This window comes from Xiphophorus couchianus, chromosome 22 (genome assembly GCF_001444195.1).
Source record: "Xiphophorus couchianus chromosome 22, X_couchianus-1.0, whole genome shotgun sequence".
Taxonomy (NCBI): Eukaryota; Metazoa; Chordata; class Actinopteri; order Cyprinodontiformes; family Poeciliidae; genus Xiphophorus; species Xiphophorus couchianus.
The window spans coordinates 26,253,273-26,277,239 of NC_040249.1; the positions used below are offsets into that span (position 1 = coordinate 26,253,273).

At 40.4% G+C, this 23,967-nt stretch overlaps 1 protein-coding gene across 2 annotated transcripts in view; it reads left to right on the forward strand.

Moving 5' to 3' along the window:
- The window catches only part of pard3ba (par-3 family cell polarity regulator beta a), a 133,467-nt gene that overhangs the window by 85,053 nt on the left and 24,447 nt on the right, over window positions 1-23,967 (forward strand). For both annotated transcript variants that reach the window (XM_028007345.1, XM_028007346.1), the window contains exons 20-22: window positions 11,145-11,255; window positions 11,440-11,736; window positions 19,467-19,578. In XM_028007345.1, the coding sequence (XP_027863146.1) occupies window positions 11,145-11,255; window positions 11,440-11,736; window positions 19,467-19,578 (520 nt within the window). The remainder of the gene's footprint in view (window positions 1-11,144; window positions 11,256-11,439; window positions 11,737-19,466; window positions 19,579-23,967) is intronic.

Genomic DNA, 23,967 nt, shown 5'->3' on the forward strand with positions numbered 1-23,967 from the left:
GTCTCAAAACATAAAACCCCTGCAGAAAAAGTTTTTTTTTTCTCTGCTCAACACCTACAAAATGGTAATTTTATCTTGCATAATAACCAAGAGTGCAACAAATGACGCACCATATCAATCTGCATCACTCAGATGTTGGTTTGTTGCTCAGGCAGCTCAGTTTTGTTGTGACTGTGGCTCATACACACACCGCTACACTGTCTCATGTGTCCTGACAACAGTATTAATGTTCTCGTTGCTCCAGAAAAACCTCCGCTGTAGTCTTGATTGTGTAATTAGCCACCATATTGTCTTTATGGCAGAACAGAGATGTTCACAGCTCCCCCACCCCCAAGTCAAGTTTCAAATCTCTCAACAAATCCATGACATCCAGACCGATCTCTGTAGGTTTCTGTCACACAGAGTAATTATTCTGTTTTATTTAGTTGGCAACCTTAGAAAAATGTTTAGACATTTTTCTATTTTTAATATATATATTTTTGCCAAATATTTGTTCAACAACTGTCAAAATCATATTATACGATCAGAAATTGAGGTTTTTTAAGATCCTGTCTACAAACAAAACAATCTGGATTGGTGACTAATCCAGAATGCAGACACAGCTTTTCCTTTGGTTAATAACTGTCTCTGTTATTCCAAGCCCTCAAGGTTGTCATAGTTTATGGCAGTAAATTCCCCAACTCTTTCACCCTGCCTCAAATTTGCTGCATAATGTTGAGAAACTGTTATCAGCGAGGCGTGAACCATCCTTCATAGCGGAATAAAATGGCCACCGTTTCTTTTTGCTCTCCATAATTCAGATTTGTGCAGACGTTTTCTTCCTGCAAGACTCCCAATGCCTTAAATATAAAAAGCTGCCAAGTATTTATTTATTTTTAAGCCGTGGATGAAAATGAGCTTTTACGCAGCAGAAGCAGCTTCCTGCGCACACCATTGAGGCACAATTCTAATTTACAACTTTGCTGCGGCGGCGCACAGACACAGCCGCTATCACTGTCAGCAGCCGCCGGAAAACAAATTAACTTTTTTTTTTCTTTTCCCACCCCTCCTTTCTCCGTTCAACGCGTTGGGCAGCTTTCCTGAAATGATGTGCAGGTTTATTGCCGCTGATGTGACCTGTCAGTCAAAAATCAGAACGACGGGGGAATTGACGGTGAAGATGATGAGGAAATCCTCATGCATATATATCAGCTGATAAAGGGGGCAGTCACAACAACCCTCTACTCTCTGTTGCTTGAGCTTCTCTACACAAATCCTCTTCCCATAGGAAGCTTTTATTTATTTTTTTCTGTTTTAATAGTCATGTCTTCCTTCTTGATACCTGTAGGAGGTTTAGAGGCCATACGTTTTCTTTAAATTACCCGTTTGTCAGTCGAGCAAACTTGCAGCATTGCTCTGAGGAACACGATACCCTTTTCTGTACTGTGAGTTATTGCCCTTACTGTAATTATCAAATGAGACAGTGAGACGAGGGCCTTCCATTTGCGGTGATCAGTTGTACGATCCATCACCTCCCTGTCGAGGAGTCGTGACATTTGAGTCGACCCCGAGGGACGGACCGTTCGAAGCGCAGACACATCTGTAACGGCTGGACGGCTTTCCGAGGCCAGCTGCACATCACTCACCGGCCAATAAACAGGATTCATGTGGCCACAGGAAACAGTCGCAACCAATTAGCATGTGGCCGTACCTACCCACCAGGACATGTTCACTCATTGCAAAAAGAGGCGCCAGGAAGTGATTACACCTCTGGTATTGGTTCCGTCGCAACCAGCTGTCTTCTAGCCATTTGTGATGGATGGACTTCCTCTCTAATTTTATGTCCGCTAATGACGGACACATGCAAGAACAGACGTATGTTCTGTCTATCTTCCTGCCCCTGAAATACATCCAGAGCATGACCTCTGCTGTCCAGACAGAGAAGGTTAAGTGAGTCTTGTCCAAAGATGTGTGTCTCCCTGGGAAAAGCCAGGAGGCTAACCTTGTTGATGCCCGTCTGGAGCCACACTGCCTTTTAACCAGTCTACAGCTGGAAAAAGGTTAGAAACTTTAAACTTTGGAAAGCTGCATGTGAGTTTCTTGCAAACAAAGTGCTGGTAATATGTTTTTTGCTGTCACTGGCACTTATGACAGGGTTGTGTGACTCCACCTCCAAGGTTGCAGAGTCTGAGGGGCAGCAGAGTCCATACTTTTTCTAATGCATGTTTACATAAAAAGTCAAAATGTAATGAGACCAGTCAGTGTGTTTTCATACCTGATAGTGCAGTAGACTGGGTTCAATTGTGGACCAAAATTGCAACGTTTGTTAAATTGTCATGAATCAAAACTTCCCTGTGATGGCGCTCCATCAAGAGCTACTGAAGGAAATGACACAAAACCCTCTGAAGAAGACGTAAGCACAAGTTTCTGCTTCACAAAATGTAAACAAAAATTTCGTAGCATCAGACTTTAGGGGCTGTAAGATTTAATTTTTGTCTTTGGTAAAAGATCAAGAGCCAGTTGTCCTGCTAGCGCTAGATTCTCATGTTCGTTTTGGTTGTATTTACCCAGAATGCCATATGCTTTTAAACCACGCCACTTCGAACCAAGTTCACTTGAACCAAACTGAGACCCAGGTTTGTATTTGGACCAGAGTTGGATTTTCAATTTTCCATTCACACCTCCACAAGCAAACTGCAATTTCAAGGCAAACAAACTAGAGTTTGATTAAAGTGGACCAAACATTGACTGGTGTTCATGAACAAAACAATAAAAAATTTCAACAATTTGTTCCGTGCCTTTGAGCAAGTTGACTTATTGTGTGCTGAGGTTTGGCATCCCAACACCACTTGAATTTTTGTTGAATAGTTTTAATGACTAATGGTCCATAATTCATGTGTGTTGTGTTATTTGGCGTCAACAGCTATTAAAATGTTACTGAAGGAAACTTGAGGATCACCAGTTCACATTCCCTCTAAACTTGTGCTGATCGAATGTGGACATAGAAGAACAGCGTTGACCAGAGGCTCATTCATGTAGGAGAAAGGTCACAGCTAGTTTTTATTTACAGTCCATACATTTGAGGTAAAACGCACACAACTAAAGTGGGAGTATGAGACGTATAACCCAGCGGCCTTGTTAAATATTAACAGCTCCCCTGGTAGATGTGGGGATGGAAATGGAAAGACAAATTGCTTCAGGGGGACAGGTTTTTATGTGTTGTTGCTCATATATGCTGCACATCAAAATGCAGACCATTAAAGAGGGAACATATTTCACCAGACAGATTTCCAGGCTTCCTTAGGCCTGGTAAAATCAGCTTCTTGTTCTACGTTTTGCTTGGTACTGGGTTCTGGACCTTCACCTAGTGAGACATGATTGTGTCCTGGAGCCTCGGACTCTGTTGAAATGTTAAACAATTACGTCTGATTTTACCCAATCGCTAACGTTTGGGTAAAAGAGAGAAGAGCTTAACATCTTTCCCAGTGATAAAACATATTAAGCATTCCTGTTGATTCTATTTTAATTGTTTAATATTTGGCGAGCATGCGCTGAAAGGCTTTGTCCACTTCCTCTGCTGTCATTGCTAAAACCGACAGGCTGACTACAACTCTAAAACAGTGCAGAAAATGGATGTCATCGTTCACAGCTTCTCCTTCTTTTGACTGATTGGCCTGGTTGAAATTAATCCAGCTCAATGCGAGAAATCCCAGATGGAGTACTGAAGGGAGATGAGAATTGAGTGGAATTGCATAGGAATGTAATAACCCGGCTAAGGGTTCTGGAAAATTCTTGTATGGAATTTGATTTGATATTTTCCAAAGTAGGAGTGAGAAATGAAAACTGTTTGGAAAACTATTTATTCACCTCATTGTCTAAAAAATCCAGCCCTCCATTCATCCGTATATTGTTCTACCTGTGTTTATCCATCCAGCCACCTGTTGTTCTGTCTTTTAGTCCTCACATCCCACCGTTCTTGCGTCCATCCATAATGTAGTTTTTGCAGGTTCTATAGTTAAAGTTTGGCCACGCCAACAGAAATTCACTCTAATATTGTGTAGTTAGAGTTTGAAAATGGGCTCAAAAACAACTGAAATGTCGTGAAATTTGGAAAAGTAGAGAATTTTACTGTGAAAAATATGTAAGAACCAGGGCTCTCCACAACCTCTCTTCCCCACTTCTTTGCTTCTAATTCTTTTATCGCTTCTTTTGTCTGACTGAAGTATCTATTCTCCAGGGACTGGCCAGGCGTTGATTAAGACAAGCGCTCCATATCCGCCTCCAGTTCCCCTGGGAACAACTTGCTGTGCATTCATACCTGTCTGCCTCAATCTTCTCTCCTCTAGGCGTTAAATTAGACTAATTTAGAGTCTATATTAAAATGATTGCCTTCCCCTGTCTGCGATTATGATTTTGGCTACACCAGTACTTCTTTGGCAAGGGAAATTAGGCAAAACATTTTCACATAGAGAAAGTGTATATATCTGAAAGTGTTTAGTCTAATTTCCCAAGTCAGCTATCTCTGTATTTTTTAGATGGTAAGATAAAAACCAGCAAATATATCTTCCACTCCCATCTGCCTTCTTAGATCTTTACATTATTAATACCGTCTAAGTGAAGCTTTTTTATCTACAATTAGCAACGGGTGGATCCAGCTGCAGTTTCTCTTTTTCTCCCCCCTCCTAACCAAGGCTCATATCTATTAAAGGAAGCCGATTTGGGTCCAATTGCCTGTGCATATGGAGAGGAATTCAGATGAATAGGTTTAATTATGCCTTGTGGGGGGAAACTCACAGGCCTGCTGGCGGATCTGCATTATCAAGAAAAGATCAGGCTTCTTTTTAAAGAGATGCAGACTTGCTTGTGTTGTTGTCAGTCAAAGCCGGCTTGCAGAGGCCTTTTGTGACCTTGTTGTTGGGGCCGACATTCCTCATGTAGCCCGATCCTCGGTTCAACAAGGAAATCGCACCAATATTAAAGAGGGAATGTCATTCCGTCTATTTGGAGCTTGAAATAGTTTCCGAGCGGCACGTTGCCAGTACAGGAGAAGGCGCTGTTACATCACAGCTCTCTGTTGTGTTAGTCTCTGCTTCTCTTTATATCTAACTCTCCTTTTTTCTATTTTTTTTTTTTTTTTGCTTCTTTCAGCCCATTCTCACAGTCTCCGTCTTTTTCTTTACAGGAAGCTCCGCTGAGATAAGTGTGCTCTTCTCCAAATACATGCAAAGCAATCTAATTACTGTGATAACATTTCTGCTTGGCTGATTAACTGTTCTCTCTGTGCCTCTGAACGTAGCTGCATTTGGTCCATATATTCCTAAGCTCCTTACTCCGCCCCAGCCGAGCCGAGCCGAGCTCTCGCTGGAGCTTTGCCTCACCAATCCGTCTCTCTTCTATTCTCTCATCTTTCTTTCTTCCTCGTCTTGTTTTCTTCCTTGGTGTCTTTTGCATGCATTGTCTAGAACGGATGGAAATTCGGCAAGCCCTCTTCCTTATGACATGCTCATTTAATTCACTTTGTTCCTGAGTCATTCTTTTCTGCTTTCTTTTTTTACACCTTTTCTTTGTGTTTTGACTCTCCAAGGCAAAGCAGCTTGTTTTCACATTTGTTGTAAACCACCTGCTGCTTCCTCCTTTCTAAAGAGCATCAAAAATATCTTGTTGTTCTCTTTGATGTTAGTTTGGGTGTTCAGTTTAAAAGCATAATGCTTTTAATTGTTAAATCAATCAGATGGAAAATAAAATTTTTGGGAAAATACATATTTTGGCAACAGTCAGCTTGATTTAGACTCTTGAAGGATAATAAAAAGGTTGTGTGCAGAGTGGAGTGACACGCTAGTTAAAATCCAGGATTTCTGCAAACTGCCTGTATGCGCAATCTGGAGGTTTGCGTGCAGCGTACACTAACCTAGTTTAACTTATGTGAAATACAAACAATCCTCAAGAAACGGTAAAAAAAGATGCTTTGCATCAGATTTAACTTAAGCTAGTTTCCATCTGTAGTCCCTGAGCAGATGAGTTAATAAAAGTTGAATATCATAAAATATACATTGAAAGTTCCCATATATATTTGGAAAATACCCAATGCATGAAAATGCCTCGTTGAGCCTCGTAGTGGGTTGTTTCTTTATTTTTGAATATTTTTGGCATGGATTGTTGTATTATTTTGTTGCCAGCGCAGTGGCAGGAATCCATTTGCATTGTAACCATGGTGGAAAAAGTGATGCAACAACCAGCGCAGCAAACAGGACCCAGATGCTCTGCCATTCTGTTCATGAACCACTTGAACCAATTGGGGAACTGTCACGGTCCTAACGGAGAACCACATTCTGGACGTTTTTCTTATCGCACTTGTGGTTTTAGGAACTTGGGATGATTTGAGCTTTGTGATATAGTGCGTTATTCTGCTGGAGGTAGCAGAAAGAGGACGTGGTCAGAACGGATGTAGAATGGTGGGTTGTGATGTTCAAACCAAGCTCAGCTGACAGAAAACGGTTGAAACTGTTCAAAAATGTCTCCCATACAGTTAAACCTCGAACTGAACTCTTGATTTAACTCTTGAGTCGGACCTTAAAATATTTTGTTACTGCCACCTGATTGATCTACTGTTTGTCACAACAAAGTAGAAGGTGAACCTGTATATGCTGGGTATATATATATATATATATATATATATATATATACATACATATATTTATTTATTTATTTTTCCCTCCCTATAATGCTTACTCTACCTTAGCAGCAGACACCCTTCTCACATTCTCTGCCGCCCACTGACTCCCTGTTTCACCAGAAAGTAGAGCTTATTAAGACGGCACAGAACCACACATCTATATTCTTTTTGTCACAATTACAGTGAACAAAGAATATTAAGAATAGAAGAGAGGTGAAGATTTACAAGACATTTGTGATGTTGTTTATTCTCCACAGAATAGCAATTTAACTTCAGGATGCTGTTGGTTTTTTAGGTAAAATCTTGCGCTTGTGCTCTCTCCTGCTCTTTTCCCTCCTTCCCAGAGGGCTAATTGCTCAGGTCAGCTTGGTGACACCACAGCACTTGGCTAGCTGTGATCTCAGTTACACACAGAGCCTCATTAGAGCACAGTTAACTGTACGCATGCCACTTCTTCCTCTGCGCTCCTACCCAAACGAGGACGGCAGTAGCTGTAGTTATTATCTAGACTCCTACCAGTGCTTGGCTTCGCAGCACGTTTCCAGAGCAACTGCTTGATTTTGCACAAATTAAGGTTTTGATTTGGCAGGATGTGTCAGTGGAAATGTAAATTGGAATTGGGAAAAGAAAAAAACGAATGCTTATTGAAAATCAAAATCAGCGCCTCCTTTGTGCAAGAAAGCGTGATTATTCCACACATTTTACAGGTAGTAAAGTTATTAAGGGCATACATGATTATCGTTATGTTTCTTTCCAATATATCTGGGCTTGTCGCTCACAGCATGCGATGACCAAAACTGAGAAATATATGAAAAAGCATGAAGGAATAAAAAATGAGCACAAGGAATGAGAAAACAGATAAAAGTTGCTACAAACTGATAATGTTATGTTGGAGACATCAAATTCCAGTATTAATTCATGACCCAGTGTCCTCCAAAGACTAAAGTACCGGTAGTAATAATGTGCCATGTTCTCCGCTGAAGTAGAGGAAGTTGGAAGAAATGTTGTCTGAGATCTTTTATTTAGAGACTTAACAGACCGGCACCATACAGAGAGACTATGGTATAAGTATAAGTGCTCTTCTGTGGTCCAAGTCTGCTATGAGATGATTACTTGTGTTAAAAGACTGTAATTCAAAACAGTAAAACAAGAATTCAACCAGAATATTTCATATTTCGGAGTCACAGAGTAATGATGCTCATCTCACATTAGTCCACTTAATCAGTCCATGAATCAGAACACATGAAGGTTTTTACTAAATCACTTCCATGCTCAAGTTTTTAGTTGTGGCTGCCTGTTGCAGGTTTGGACTGTTCCTTTCACTAAATTCAATATTGTAATTGCATCATTATCCTAGGATTAAAAGTTGTTCAATGGGTGAGAAGAAGTTTATCCTCTCCAGCAGTTTATTTTTATTGAGCTTTTCTATTTTCCTGCATTGTAGACATTGCTAGCAAAAGCGCTCACTCCATCCATAAACAGCTGTGAATCATTTAATTCTTTTAAGGGTTTTTTTTTGTCTGTGTGCCTTTAAATCAAAAAAGATAAATATAAAACAGTATCTGAGTTCTGATGCAGTTGAACAGATCACCATCTTCTCTTTGCTGGGCTGCTGAGGTGATACTGGGGCGACAGCAGGGGAGTCAGGCTAATGACGACAGAGACACACTAATAATGGTTCCTAGTAGCTCCTGTGACGGTGGGGAGCATATTAAATGGGACACCAGATCAACCTGACTCACTCCAAACCCCCTATGTCCCACTAATGAGAGTTTGATGGAGTGGTTGTGTAGGTAGATGATGCTAAGCTAATGAGATGTCCTATCCTCTGTTGACTGTATGCAGCTCCCTGCAGAGTAGCCCAGTTGATGTGTATAGCTGTCTTCTCCAGTGTTACCAAGAAATGCAAGCAATGTTGTTTTTTTTGTTGTTGTTTTTTAATAAATTAATTTATTGCAGTTCCTGTATTTACAGCCTTGTTTTCATACATGTGGGCATTTGTGTCTGTATGTGATTTTGCCCTTTTATCGTGAGACGCTACAGGAAATTAACTGTCAGATTTCTGAGTGACAGAGAAAAGCCCGACTTAATAAGCCAAGGAATGATTTGTGTGAAGGTAATAAAAAAAATGAACACAGAAGGAGAAAAGGAAAGCATTGCGCCGTCTTTAGCAAACGGTGTGAAAACTGGGGACTCTTTGGTGATGAATAAGTGATAAGGCGATGGGAGAGTGGGGGATTTCCACCTCTCATGGCAGGTATTTCTCTAATTGGATGTCCCACCCCCAGTCCCCGTCTCCCGATAGACAATACAGTGAGAAAAAGAGAATTTCCTAATTAAAGCAGTTATAATGACGGGTCCAACTGTAGACCTCTGCTCCCTCTGAATGTTGATTACAGAGCTGTGTACAAGATAAACCTGAGGATTTAGTCAATCATTTTTTTCTTTTTTTTTTTAATATATGTTCATTAATTCTCCATCGACTTTGAATAGAGCTGATGTATTTTTCTGACTTTAATTATTTCTATATGTTTTTACTGAGGTAACTGGTAGTTTGCTTTTGGCTGCAGCTTTATGTGGGAGTGCTTAAATCAAAATAGTCCCAAGTGGAAAAAAACCAAACAAAACATGCTGCAGCAGCGCCCACACTGACACTTTGTGTCTCGAGGAAGAAGTCAGGTTTATAACATTAACATTAAAGCTGCCAGGGCTTAGAGAAAAATAAGAACAGATGTTATAGCTTTAAGATTCCTAAAACACCTCAAAGATCCAAATTCAAATGTAATGGATGCCAGTTTTACTTAAAGTGACACTACACAGATGAGGAAGCAGTGTAAATGGGAATAATGTGATAATGTGCACACAGGTGTTTGAAACCAAAACTGTGGATGTTTGTACTGCCAGAATGGAGGCAACCAGAAAAACTGAAAATTAGCATTAGCATAACCGATCACAGCATGTTGGAGTGGCTCTGATACATTAGTTCTGATTTGCTTCTTTTGTAAACATATGTTCAGATTTTTTCGGTTGAGGTGTTGCATATTTGGAAAATTATTTTGCCACCATGTTTCACTGAGAAAATCTTCTGTCTTGTCTTTACTTATATAAAAGAAGTCTCACATTTCCTCTAATCATTAAGAACCATCTTGATTTTGTAATGATATAATGAAATACTGAAATCTGAAAAGGAATCAGAAGCCGTAGCATCATCTGAAGAACAATACTTTGATTTGACAGAGTGTCTTTGTTTGTTTTTTCGCATCAGACCTGGCTAAACTCTGAATCAACACCAGCTAATCTGGTTCACTGCCTCTGCTTGCTTTCTCGCTGTGGAAAAAATAACCCATGTGCAGTGTGAGTACCTGACCTGTGTTTGACAACAGTGACCCATACAGGCAGGAGTGAAGCGAGTATATAATCTGAGAATAACACTAATTGGTTTGCAGGATGCTGCAGGGCCAGCATGGCGTCTCTGTCCGGGTTTCCGCTTGGCCAGGCTGCGCCGGTTAGCATTCAGGCCACGTTTCCGCCTGTAGCCGTAATGAGAAGTGCCTCGCTGTTAATGAGATAAACACAGACATTAGATTGGCTCAGCAGGAGCTCGGAGGTAAGGAGAGGAACGGAGATGCGGATTTGGAGGAGGCAACGTGGAATGAGGATGGGGAAATATGAAATATTAAGCAGAAAAAGGCTGAGTTAATTTACTGTGAGTGTGAAGTATAGCTTCATTATAACTTCTCTGGAGGTGATGAGTACATTTCAGCTGCAAAATGAGAGAATAAGCACTTCAAAATGATCATGATAGTTTATGAAAAAGAGCACAACACTGTAGCTCAGCAGATATTTCAAAACAACTATTGAATAAAGGAGCTGGAATGAGTTTCTCTTTCTGTCTACATATGAATGGATGTGTCAACATTTAAAAACTGGATGCAAGGTGCTTTATGTGAGCACCTTTCATTAACATCTGCAAACTCCAGGGAAGGAAGAAAGAGAAACAAAAAAGAGAGGAAGGAAAGAAGGAAGAAGAGAAATATAACAAAATGCTAAAACACAAATTTTACCAACAGTTTTTGTCTAGTTTCTAGAACAAATATGTCTAGGTAGGAATAAAAGGAGTAGGATGGAAGGAAAGACAAAACTTTTAGATGATGGGGTTGTCTGCAAGAGTGGAAAAACAAGCATCCAATAACGTTTTTTGGATCCATCCTCTGTTCTGGATCCAAATGGATCCAGAGCTAAAATATCCTAAAATCAATTTTCAGATTTCTTTTTTCCTGGGTGATGTTTACCTTGCATCAATTTTCATGAAAGTGAAACGACAAATGTCTGAGTTACACAAACGTGACAAAAGATGGAAAGAAAAAACACAACAGAAGAAACAAATGATTCCAAATGTGAGATTTTTCTGTCATTTTGTAAGTCTGAGTCACAGAGTGTCACAAAATTGTTAGATATTTAGTTTTCAGTTGCCTTTCTTTGTATCCTGCAGGTTTGGTAAGAAGAAGGAGGACAAGAGCAAAGATCCGGCAAAGGGATCCAAGAACCGACTGGAAGCGCTGAGTGAAGAGGAGCTGGACAGGATCCCTGACAGCAGAGAGAGGTAGGACACTCTCACACACTGTGTGTGTGTTTTGTTAAAACACCTTTACAGACAGGAAGTTTCTGAGCTCTGAAGCTCTCTGATTACTTCATGAGTTTTGAGCTGTCTCGCTCCTCTTCTTCACTTCATCACCTGTAAGAGAGTTTAATTCTCTGGCCGTGCGTCGTGTTTACCTCTCTGATAGCAACGAGCCCCGTTATGCCGACGCCCGCCCTGGGTACACAACCCCTGACCAGGCCTCGCTGCCCAGCATGGAGGACGACGACAGCGACCCCAACTACGCCCGCATCAACGACTTCCGCCAGCCACCCTCACCGCTGTCGCTGAGCCGCACGCCTTCCCCAGCAATACCACGAGGGGGGCCGACCCAACCTCAGGCCTCGTTTGAGGACATCAACGGACTCTATGCCAAAGTGAACAAATCCAGACCGCCGCAGCAACAGCAGCAGCAGCAGCAGCAGCAGCAGGCCCCTCCAGACAGGTGAGAGTTCATCTTTTTACCTACAGAGAGCGTGTTGTGCAGTTTTTCCTGCTGTTATTGTACAGTGTTGCTTTTGCACATCCTCTGCGTAAGAGCGAAAACAAAAGGTCACATTCCTACATGCGCGGTCTGCTGAGCCGGATGAATGTATAAAACATGAGGCCAGCACACTTTCACAGCAATGCAAGGCATGATTTATGCAAACTTCAAAGATATATTGTCAAAAATGAGGTATTCTTTCTGGAGAATGACTGAAAACTTTACTTTAAAAAAACCCATAAAAGTGAGCAGATATGCACATAAAAATTTAAGTTCAGTACAAAGTGTAAAATAATTCATTTTTACAGTCCAGATCCTTCATTATTTCTTTTAGTTGTTACATGAACTATTTATTATTGAGTGAAAGAAAGGAAAATAATACACAATCACATATTACCAGAATGAAAACGCAAAATAGCAGAATGAAGTAATAACTTAATGACAACTGGCACAAAAAATAAAAAAGAAAATCAGGGTGGTTGACCACCTTGTGAAGTTATACGTTAGCGTTCTTTTTATGAATAAGACATATTTAACCTTGGAACACATCAGCATCAAATTATTATCAGTAGCAAGACTTTGAAACAATTGTGTAAATTACTGTGTCTATTTCGAAGAAAGAATCACAGACTAGACGAGCCGGTTGCCATGGAGTACAAGAAGCTGAGCATCCTGGTGATTTATGAATATTAAATCCACTGTTCAGACATTGCTTTTTTTATACTTTTACCCAAATTTCAGCTTAAATAGCCCTGTGTTGAGATGTCAGAAAGGAACAGTGGGATGTTTCAAAGTAATTTAATGATAAAATCAATTGATTTGAGGAAAAAAAACCTATTATATAGTAAAATATTGGATGTCACAGGACTTCATTTTAAGTCTAACAAAGGTTTCAGACTTGCAGACACGCTGCTTATTACTTCTGAGGGTTTTGAAACCTTAACTCGCAGCTACTCTTGTATGTGAGCGAGGAAAAAGACGAGAAAGCCCACCGAGGATTCTAATGCAAATTCATAATTTCCTGTGTGAAATAATACAGGCCACATTAAAACTTCCCTCAACTTAAACTCCCTGACAGAAATGACTATTGACTTGCAAATCAAACGCTAAGCCCCAGACGCCCGATCTCATCCAGAAATAGACGATTCAGAAAAAGAGGGAGAGAGAGAGAGATGGGGCCGGGCGCGGGGAGGAGACAGATGGGAATGGAAAGAAGCAACAGACGGAGGGAAAGAGAGACAAGAGAAAGCTGGAGGAAAGACGAAGAGGACGCAAGATGCGAAGCAGAGTAGATTCAGGAGAGAAAGAAGAAGTGACAGAGGAGTAGATGCAGATAAAGAGGAGGGGGGATAATTAGCCACAGTCTAGCAGCCTGACAGATCTGTTAAACCACTTTAGCTCTCATCCACTACTGCTGGCTACTTCATTACCAGCCTGTTTTCTCCCTGTCCTCCATTCCTCCCTCGTACTCGCTCCGTTTCTGCGGATGTGTCACCTCTCTGGTTCTCCCCCTCGTCGTTGAAACAGGGCGGCTTCAAGCGTCAGCATGATGGATGACGAACACTCTTTAGCTTGTTAACTCCACACGTATCAGCATCTCTAGAGACAGAGATCTTTAATATTAAATTAAAAGACGGTGACTCCGTGCAGGTTTTCTAAAAGTAAAACCAAATTGTGGTGAACGAAGGAGGAGTTTAGCCGTTTTGACGTGGCATTCAAGAATAAAGACGATAATTGTGGTGTTGCAAAATGATGCAAAGGACTTGAAATGACACCAAACAGGAAAACTGAGCTGCAGCTTCTCCTCACTGGAGGACCTGAAGATAAAAGTGCAAACTATAAGTTTTGGGAAGGAAACATTTCATTTGTATCACTTTCTGATTTTATTCATAGGAAATATTGAGCGGTAAACATTGTTCAATCACTATAAAGTGAAGCATAATTTATCTGTCACATTTACCCATGAGTGTGTTAGATTGGCAGCTTTCTCTTTGATATTCATGGAGTCATTTTTAATGAGAGATGCATAACAATTCATTCATAATTCTGTATTTAAATAAAAAGTTTGCCAAAATTATCATATAAGGGTAAGTTGTCTCTGATGTCAGGTATAAAAAGATTTTTACAAATGTATTTCTACCACTTATTACTTTTAAAACAATGTTTTTCTTGTTTTGATTTTAAAACATATGTACAGTTTAGACATGTTTCCATCTAAAAAAGTGTTTTCTGTAAAGAACCAAATCTGCTCATTAAGAGGGACAATAATCCAAAGTGCAGCTCCTCTGAATGGGTTAAAAAAAAAATGAAATCCAAGCTTAGGAGTGGCCTAGTCAAATTCCAGGCTTCAATCAGATTCAGATGTTGAGAGGTGACCTTAAACAAGAGTCTCTTAAAGTGTCATAAATCCCTTAAAGCACCCAATAAGTCACACAGTCAGAAATAGTCACTGCCACCAACATGTACTATATTGGGTAAGAAGCCTAGCGTAGCCTAGCAACAATGCTGTGTGCGGTCTGCCGTTTTTAACCACTGCAGGACAAATTACAGCTTGCCGCTGATGTACTGTAAATTTATGCAAGCCTTTTACATCTCTGGTTGACCTTATGGTCCACCAATAGTCTGCTGCAGGCGAGCTTTTCCTTTCACATCTTACAGTTTTAATGATATAGTTGCAAATGTGCTCATTAAACATGTAGAAGATGGCCGACGAACGCAGCCCATCTTTGTTGCTAAATGTGCCTCTGCATCAGTGCGCTGATTGCCTTTGCCTGCAAAGTTTGACTAACTGAAACATGTTGGCGCCCCCCTCACTCCCCACCCTCTTCCCTCTCAACAGTAGTGGACTCGCAGCTCTGTCTCCCTAATTTACTGTCAGACATTTTCATTAGGCCCTCAATGGCAGGTGTGTACGCTGATGAGCGTCACATTTGATTAGAGCTTTGCTAGAGGCTGACCTGTGGAGAAAAAAGGTTGGCTATGCTTGTCAAATTTTATTAGCCAGAAGGCAGTCTTTGTAGCTGGAGCGAGCGAAAAAACGGGGAGACGAGATGAAAGGGAAGCGAGAGAGCGGGAGGTTAGAGTGCAGAGATGTGAAGGCACGTGAAAGATGTGTTGTTAAAGCCAGAGAAAAGGAAGCCCAGGGTTAGCTTGTCGGCTACATAAGTGACACATCTGGGAGCGCGTTTCCGCATTTCTGCCATGGTTCAAGTGCTGGCAGCAGGATTACATGCCTCTAAGTTTACCTGACACCGCCAGGAAGTAGGCATCTTAAATCACTTTGGACAGGTGTGACTAATTACTGAAATATTATCAGACAATGCTACACAATCCATGAGACGCTGATTTGTGTGATTTCACAGATCTTTAGGAAAAAGCTTCACTGGCATCTAGACGGTAGCTAAAATATGTTAGCAAAATATATTGTTGTTTCCTGCCAGGTCGCCTCAGCCTGAGGACGAGCTGAAATGAAACGCTCACTTTAGAGCAAGACGTCATCAGTAATGGATGCACATTAAGCTCCGCTCTCCGTTTTACTTGCGTTCTCTCGTTTCAGCTTGCGGGATTTACAGAGTTTGAAAGTGGTTTTTTTTCCAAAAACACAATCAAAAACACATGTTTTATATGGTTTCAGACGCTTCTGGTCATGTTTTCTGGAAATAGTTGGGTAGTGTGAAGTGATTACTTGAATTTCTGGAGTTGGAAAATTTGCATGCAGCTGTTGCTTCAGTCGTTCAAATCAGCTTATTTTTTTTTAACTTTTTCTCACTTAACTATTATGACCTGCAGTTCTGCTGACATCCACAAGGATTTATAAACAAAGATGACTGATGAGGAGCTTTGTTTGCTGTCTACATTGATTTTAGACTTTATTCTCTGTTGTTATATACCTTAAAGAATCAGTGAAGTATCATTTTTGGTTTAGTTGGATAATCAACTAGATTCTATAAGGCCTTGAAACCTAGCGGCAGAAGCAGTATCATCATAAACAGGCATCCTTTGTTTTACCAGAGTGTTTTTGCTGAAAAATTCCAAATTTAGCCTCATCAGACCAAAGCAAACGATTCCTTTTAAAGCCCCCAAAAGGTTGAGCAAACTCCAAATGTTTGCGTTTGTGATGGTAGAACAGAAGTTGTTTTTATTTTTGTGTCTTCTTTTTATTCATGCTCACTGAAAATGGTGGCAAAACACATTATATTTGTATCCCAGGACAGCAAGAAGTCAAAAAAGTAAAGTAAAAACAAAAAAAATATTGGTTTAGTTATACTATAGAGGGATTCCAGGGTTATTCATGATAGATTTGACTAAAAACTATTATTTCTCAACATAACAGTAGAAATTAAATCTTTTTTTTTTTCTGGTGAAGTCATGGGAATGCAAAAACATATTATACTTATATTATTGATGATTTGTGTAATTATTTAGAATTCTTCCTCTTTTTGGATTTAGGCGTTAGAGTTGAAGGAAGTAAAATCTATTGTGTTTTCAAAAAGTTTGTATGAACCAGATGAACTGTAGCCAGGGATAATGTGGACAGTTCAGCAAGGCAATCAGAACATCTTTTAAGCTTTGAGCTTCTCTGAGTCGCCGTCTGGCTCCAGTGTTGCACCAAGAAGTCAGACAAACCTCACAGTTTGATGTGAGGAAAATCCAAGCCCAAACTTTTTCCTCAAATCAGCCGGCCACAGCCTGAACAAGTCGCTAAATCAGCCAGCAGCAGCACACGCTTCCTAATTAGTCTGCCCTCACACAGCCTTGCACCGCAGGATAGGAGGCTTTACTCAGACTTTCTCTCACAAAACTGTCGCTTTTATTCTCACTAGAGATAGTTTTGTCTTCTGGTCATTTCTAAGTTTCCTGTGTTGGTCGTTATGTTGTGTTTTTTCCCTCATACCTTCTTTTTCTCCCCATTTAATCTCAATCTATTTTCTGTACCAGTTATTCTTCCTAGTCAGACATGTTACCTTCTCAAATAAATGATTAAATAAATGATGCAAAAAGCAGTGATTGGACATAATGCTGAGTACTATTTTATTACACCTGTGGTCATTGCAGTGTGCAGTGATCAGCCTGTGGTCCTGCTTTGATCTGCTCCTAGTAAATCTCCAAACTCTTGCACAGATTTTGCTTCACAAACCCGAAACCTTTCCTTCAACTAAACTTTCCAGTTAGATGTTTGGCTACATCTCTGTTAAAAGGCTGAATTTATGGCATGTAAGCAAAACAAATACATTGTGAGAGAGGAATTTTAGTGCAACTTTTACTTCTTCGAATTTTCAGTAATATTCTAATTTACTATATAAGAAAAAATGTGCAGATGGGTGATTGGACACACCAGATGCACTCGTTCAGCCATCAGTGCTTCTTCGCGAACCTCAGCCACCTCCAAAATCACTCTTCACTCACGTTTTATCCAGAATCAGCCTCTGTCCTCAGCCATTAATATGATAATATTTGCCGTTGTCAGTGATGGAGGCCGGGGTGTAATGAGATAATTACAGTGTTGTTTCATTTGGAGAGCGACACGAGCGCTCAATCAAAATGGCAGACCTAATTACGAGCCCAGGGATTGGCTAATGGGATCGTTGGAAGACGGGTGGCGTCGAGAAAAAAAAAGGAAGAAAAAACCCTAGACAACTTGCATCTATGCTCTGAATCTGTTTGTTTGTGTGGAGGTGATACTGGTTGGTAAATTTAACAGATAAATAAGACAAAAACTTTGGTTTTATGTTTAGGTTCTTGTGCCTAACAGGCAGGCTGATGACCGTCAGTATGCAGCAGAAAAATCTGCACAGGAGTTTCACTGCAGCACAGAGAGTTGCCCCCTCTTGGCAGAATATCAGGGCCGTGTTTTGTGCCAGCAGATGCACACACACACACACACACAGAGATTTGTGCAGCATGGGAGCAACACTTGGAATCTAAACATAGTGGCTCAGAAGTTTGAGTGACTCAGCCCGTCCGTCCCCAGTGAGACAACTGGAAGACGGGCTGCATGGAGTGAGCGTACGTGCGCGCGGTGAGAAGCACGTCCTCGCCGAGTGTCCCGCATACCGAATGAGCTCATGTACAGATACACACTTTTATACAACCTTGAGATTGTAGTTGTGCAGAAAAACACACTCTCACGCAGATTTGTTAATTAAAGACAGGGTCGCCGGAGAGACTTAAGCATGTAGGCGATGTACTTTGCTAATGAAGCTTTGCCTGCCTCACGCCTCAGCTCTTCCTCCCCACTGGTCAATATCTGCCAGACTACTGGAAGTGAGGTTTGGTGTTTATCAGGTGGCAAAAAGCCTTCCTGATTGGTTGTTTTGGGTTTTATAAACTTTGTTCTTGATTTGGAAAGTTTGTTGTTTAAATATTTGTTCTGATTGATTCAGTTCAAGTATTTTATTTGTTTCCAGTTATATAGAATCCAGTTTGATTCCAATATGATAGTCAGATTCAGATCCAACTACAGTCAAGTTGAGTCCAATTATAATTCAATACAGTAAAATTTACTTGACTTTTTAATGTTATACTGAAATGATTGATCGCACTGATTGTGATTAATTGATTATTGAAATGCACCTCATTCATCCCCAGCTAGAAGGGACATTCAGTCCTTCATTACTGAAAACATGACACTAAATCCCTCCATCCAGTTTTTGCTTCATCCTACCAAAAATCCAAAACAAGGTACTGGAGTGTACATACTCAAAAATGATCAACTCCTAAAAGAACAACATACTGAAACCATTAATTAAGCCCAAACTGTACAAGAATATAAGATTAAAAAGAAACTTTGTGAATATGTTCTTCCAAAAACTCCTCAGGTGGCATCAGTTTCATCTTTACCTGTATTAATTTCTGTAACAAAATAAAGGAATTGAATTACTTGTTTCTTTGTAAACAAATAATTTTAATATCTTAATGCATTTCTAATATTGTTTAAAAAGGCATAAATGACAAATCTACAGACTGCCTATTTAATCAAATGAATCACCAAAATTAAATAATCATTAGTTGCAGCCCTACTTTCTTTAGAAAAGAACACAGAGCACAAAAAAATGTAACGAAAGAAATGATTGCAAACAACTTCTGAGAGCAAATTATGAGTGTCAGAGTCAGCCGTCATTTTTCCACCAGTAAACCCAGATCAGAGACTGGGATTGTGTTCGCTCAGGTGTGTGCTGTTTGTCAATGGCTTTGTGTGTTCGTGTGTGTTCATTCCCACGCTGGTTTATGCTTGTACTCTGAGGTGTGTGAAGCTTATCCGGCATTAAGGTCCAGTGAGCATGATGGTGATGTTTCTCTTTAAGTTTTGTCCCCATTCTGTCCTGTTCCCATCACTACACCAGTACTTCCTGTTTTTTAGGGTTTTATGTATTTATTTATTTATTTGTGTTAGCCTAGTCTGACTGGAGTGGTTCTAGTGTTTATTTGCTACCGTTTCTCTTCCATTTTCTCCAACGGGTTTTCTGTCAGGTGTAGAAATTTCTTTTCAGGCTGTCCTCTGAATATTCTGCCTTCTTGTGCTGTCAGCAGCAGCCAAGAAAAAGACAACTTGTCAATGTAATGAAAGTTTAAGCTTCATATGCTTCCTCTTTGACCTGTTTTTACTCTTTAACTCCAGCCTCCACAACCTCCAAGCCTTAATTAATCATCTCTTCTTGCCTAATTGTGATGTTGCCTTCTTCTCTCTTCAGCGATCAGCGGATCCAGGGATTGCGTAGGGAGTACCAGCAGGCCCGAGCCGCTCCGGGTTACGAGGAGCTGGAGGCGGCGAGACGCAGAGTTCTGGAGCATGACCCAAATCGGGTGAGTTAGCATACTATTTTTTCCTTCCTCGAGCAGCAGTGCACTAAAAACGCCAGACTGCTTGCTGCCTCTTTTAAGCTGCAGAGCTAAGTGTCCCTGAACCGTCATTGATCCAGCCTGAGGAATCATTTGATTTACTTCTTTACACTCGCAAACTCAGCATACTCAGCCTGCGAATCGATAGCCATTTATCACCCATTTTAAACAAGGGGTTTTTTTACGGTCTGCCTAAAGATGCAGAAAATCACACTTTGATCCAATCCGACGCCCTTCATCTAAACCTCAATGATCTGCAAAGGCGTTTCTGCACAGCTGGATTCATTTATCTTTTAGTAATCCACCTGAGCACAGACAGATGCAAAGCCATGTGGGAAATATGAGATGGATTTACAGACGGTGTCGCTGATATCCAATCAGCTGATACGACCTGCCTCCAGCTGTGCTCCCCTCCTCACCTGCTGTAGTTAGTGTTTATTGAGCAATGCAGTCCTGTGAATCAGTCTTCATTAGGCCCTCCCAGGCATGGCACACTTTCTGTCGTTTAGGCCTGCAGGGCTCCTGTCACTCAGTACATAACCTCCTGTGCTCCCTGCGTTCCTTTCTCAGTTTGCCTGTGCAAAAACTTTGATGCAATTAAAGCGCAGTGAGTATGCACTGCAGCTTCTGATCGAAATGTTTTTTTCCCTGTACGACGATGGGGGAAAAAAAGAGTGGTGTCCATAGTGAGAAGCCTCAGCAGGTTCCTCCCCTGAGGAGCCTGATAATGAAACACTCCTGCTGGAGTCGCACAAACCTGCTCACATTCATGGTGTGAATGGAAACAGTAAAACACTGAGGATATCTGTATATGAGGTAAACAAAAGGAAAAACATGACACCAGAAGGTTTTTGTATTTAAATTTTTTTTATTCCCTTTAGAAAAAGAACCACAATTCTATGTAGACATTCACATGTCTACTATCTATCAAACACTCCCAAATTAGGGACGTTTTTATTAAACAAATAGGTTAATAAAAATTGTTCACTCGTTTTAGCTAATCTATGTTGATTTCTGTGAAACAACTGCAATGAGCTACAGTTAGCATTAGCATTTATTTCAGAAATTTAAAACAAAAAACTAAATAATAATCATCAATGTGGACACTAATAATTTGTGAAATAAAATAATAGTGTTTTGGTTGAAATGCACTCTTCAGTTTTTCTGATCTCTACAGTGACCCTCATACTTCGTCATACATTACCCAGGGTTCCCCTCAAAACTTGTTTTAAAAAAGAAATGGAGGAATATCAGCAAAGTTCAGTTGATCTGACAAAATGTGACAAATTTAGAGTTTGTTTTAAGATAAAATAGGACTAACTCTTTATTACATAGGCTATAATAGAGTGAAGCAGAGGGCAGAAGTGGGCTCATTTGTTCATACGCCGAGGGTTGTTCAGCTTCAGCTGCCGACAGAGTGGAGCTGTCGGTGTTTGATTCAGCAGGATATTACTCCACATTTGCCTATTTCCAGTCTGTGTGTGGTATGAGTGGAGCGTAAATGCAGACCACTTGAGCGAGCTGCTCGCGTCGGCCTTGTTTGATCAGGCTTTTAGCCGTCACCTTCCTCGCCACCTGCGCCACGCAGCGCTGCTCTTTTATGCTCGCCTGTATCTGCAGCCTTGAAACATAAAAAAAAAAACAGTTTTCGCAGCTCTCCACACAAGGCCAGGAGTGCCATTCTTCCTCTCAGAGTATTTTATGTGTGTCTGAAAGGGACGGGTATGTCTACTTTGGCTCTTCTGAGCCAGAAGATAGTGCTAGCTCACTAGAATAAAGAGATAGAAACAAAAGTGGGGATGAAAGGCTGTGGGCGCTTTATGTGGGACTCTTCATTTAGCAGTCTGAGATGAGTTGGAGATCTTTGAAAGTGTCACTGTGCTCAGAAGTGACTTCATGTCCCTTTGTTTCCTCTCTCTAACCCCGGATCCTCCTATGTATCTGTCTCCACATCCGTCTCTAATTTGACCCTTCTGCCATGTTTCGCTGTCTGTGGATAGGTCATCCTAGTAATTATGCCAATCACAGAGCTGCACTCACTCTATTTTCTCTATATGCTAATGATAGACTCTGTAATGTCTTGATGGCCAATTAAAGCTTGAAAGTACATGGCAAGTTTCATCTCCTTCATTCCATGAGATGAGTTGGCTGGAACATTTTCCTGCAGACGCCCCATTTCTCAGAAGATGATGTTGTCCCAGCTTTTTCCTACAGTCGACTCTATGATTATGCAGTGGTTCCTTTGCATATTTATAAAACATACACATTATTTTTGGATTTCACTTTAATGTTATTGTGTAACTAGAAAAGGACATTAACAATGATCAAATTAAAGGTTACCAAGATTATATTTTATGAGCTCCAAATGATTAGCAATGTTTTGTATTTTGCTCTGGCCACTTGCCACAATAAAAGCAATATTTCTTTACTCCAACACAGCTGATTCAAATAGTCCAACACCATAAACTTCTGCAGAGGCCTGCTAAGGAACCATCATTTGATTCCGGTGTGTTGAACCTGAGGAATTACTAAAAACCGGCTCCTGAGGATGGACTTTGGAAACCTCTAGCATAGGCTTCATATTTGCTCTCTAGTTGCAGTAATTGGACAAAAAGTGACTTCATAGTGACTAAAATAAATTTCAATAAACCTGCACTAATCCTGTAGCATCCAGTTTTAAAAACTGAATGATTTGCATTGCTTCTTTCACTCCTTATGTAACAGAGTAACACATGAGACATCACCCTGAGCAATACAGCCAACAGCAACTGCACATATGCCACCTTAAATGCCCAGAGAAGTCACTGAAAACTGCACTTGCACTGACACATTCAGTCATTAGAAAACATGCACGCAGTGCAGCGCTCACCCAACTCCAGATACAACTCATCATCTGCTGCGCAGCTGGTTTTTTTGTACTTGTCTCTAATGTTTTGTGCACGGACATCCATCACCTTGATGATATTTTAATGTCACATCCTCGGGCTGTCTCAATCTTTCCCTCATCTCTCCCTGCACCCCCCCCCGTATGTCGGCCATCACTTCATAAATAAACCCCCACATCATTAAGTAAACACGCACCCGCCTGTCACCGTGATATATGGCCTACGCACACACACGTATACGGGCAGTGTGTTAAACTGTGCAGGGTGCATCATGCCCACAAGCCAAAGCCCCCCAATGATGTTTTTCTCTCTGTGCCCACAGTCCTAATGAACCCGCAGTTATTCATCTGTGACTGAAACAACTCCAGAGTGGAAATAAAAGTCAGAAATCTGGGAATTCTCTATGGTATTAGTATTGATATAGTTTGTTTACCTTTTTATCCCGGTGACAGGCCATCACTGCTTTTATCTGACAGGTTCAGGTTGACTCATAAAGGATTCAGACACTCTGGCAGGGCAGTCCTGCTGGAGGATTTGCCAGAGAAGTGATGGTGTCTTGTGGACACATAAGTGGAAGCAGAGAGGTTATACTTTAAAATAAAAACCAAAAAAACTACAGGAATATTAGCACACAGCTAATAATTATTTTAGTAATCGATTATTCGGATGAGTAAGCAGTTTAAAAACTTGGCACATTCTGCAGATTTTTTTATTTAACCTTTTTTTTAACCATATTAGAAAAGATAAATAATTCAATTCCTTTTTTAAATAATAAAAAAAGGAAAGTGTTGTACACTTGATCATTTACAGATTGACTGATTTTTGCATTATGAAAACAAGGCTTAATAGAGTTTTTCTTATTTTGTTTTACAGAATTTAAACCAGTGAAGCTAAACTTATGCCACTTGAGATGCTTTTGGATTTTTTTGAGTCTCTATACTCCAGTTAACCATTAATCGATTACTAAATTAGTCTATAACTATTTCTATAATTGATTATTCATTTCAGCTCAAAAGAATATTTAAACTTCTTTTGTTTTAACAAACATTTGAATAGAAGAACACTAACAAAACTATAAAATGGACAAACCTATTTCACTGAACTCAGCTCCATGGCTGAAGCTCTGCCTCCATAGATAAATAGCATAAACTATGGCCTCCTGCCAGAACTAACATTTCATTTAGGATGAAGCAGTAAACATCATCGTTCTGTCGATGGCTGATTGTGATGTTGGCTACGAGCCACAAAACGGTCTGACTAACCAAAACACTCTCTCGCTCACACACAGAGAATTACCCTTGAGCTTTAAACAATAATCCAAATGAGGCTTGTCATGTCTGCTTTTTATTCACACGGATGGACGTGTGTGTTATGCTGCACCTGATCCCCGTGTTGATGCAAACAGGCAGCAACCATCGGAAAAACAAGCTGGTAACATCGGTTCGGCGTGGATGTTAATATTCAGTAC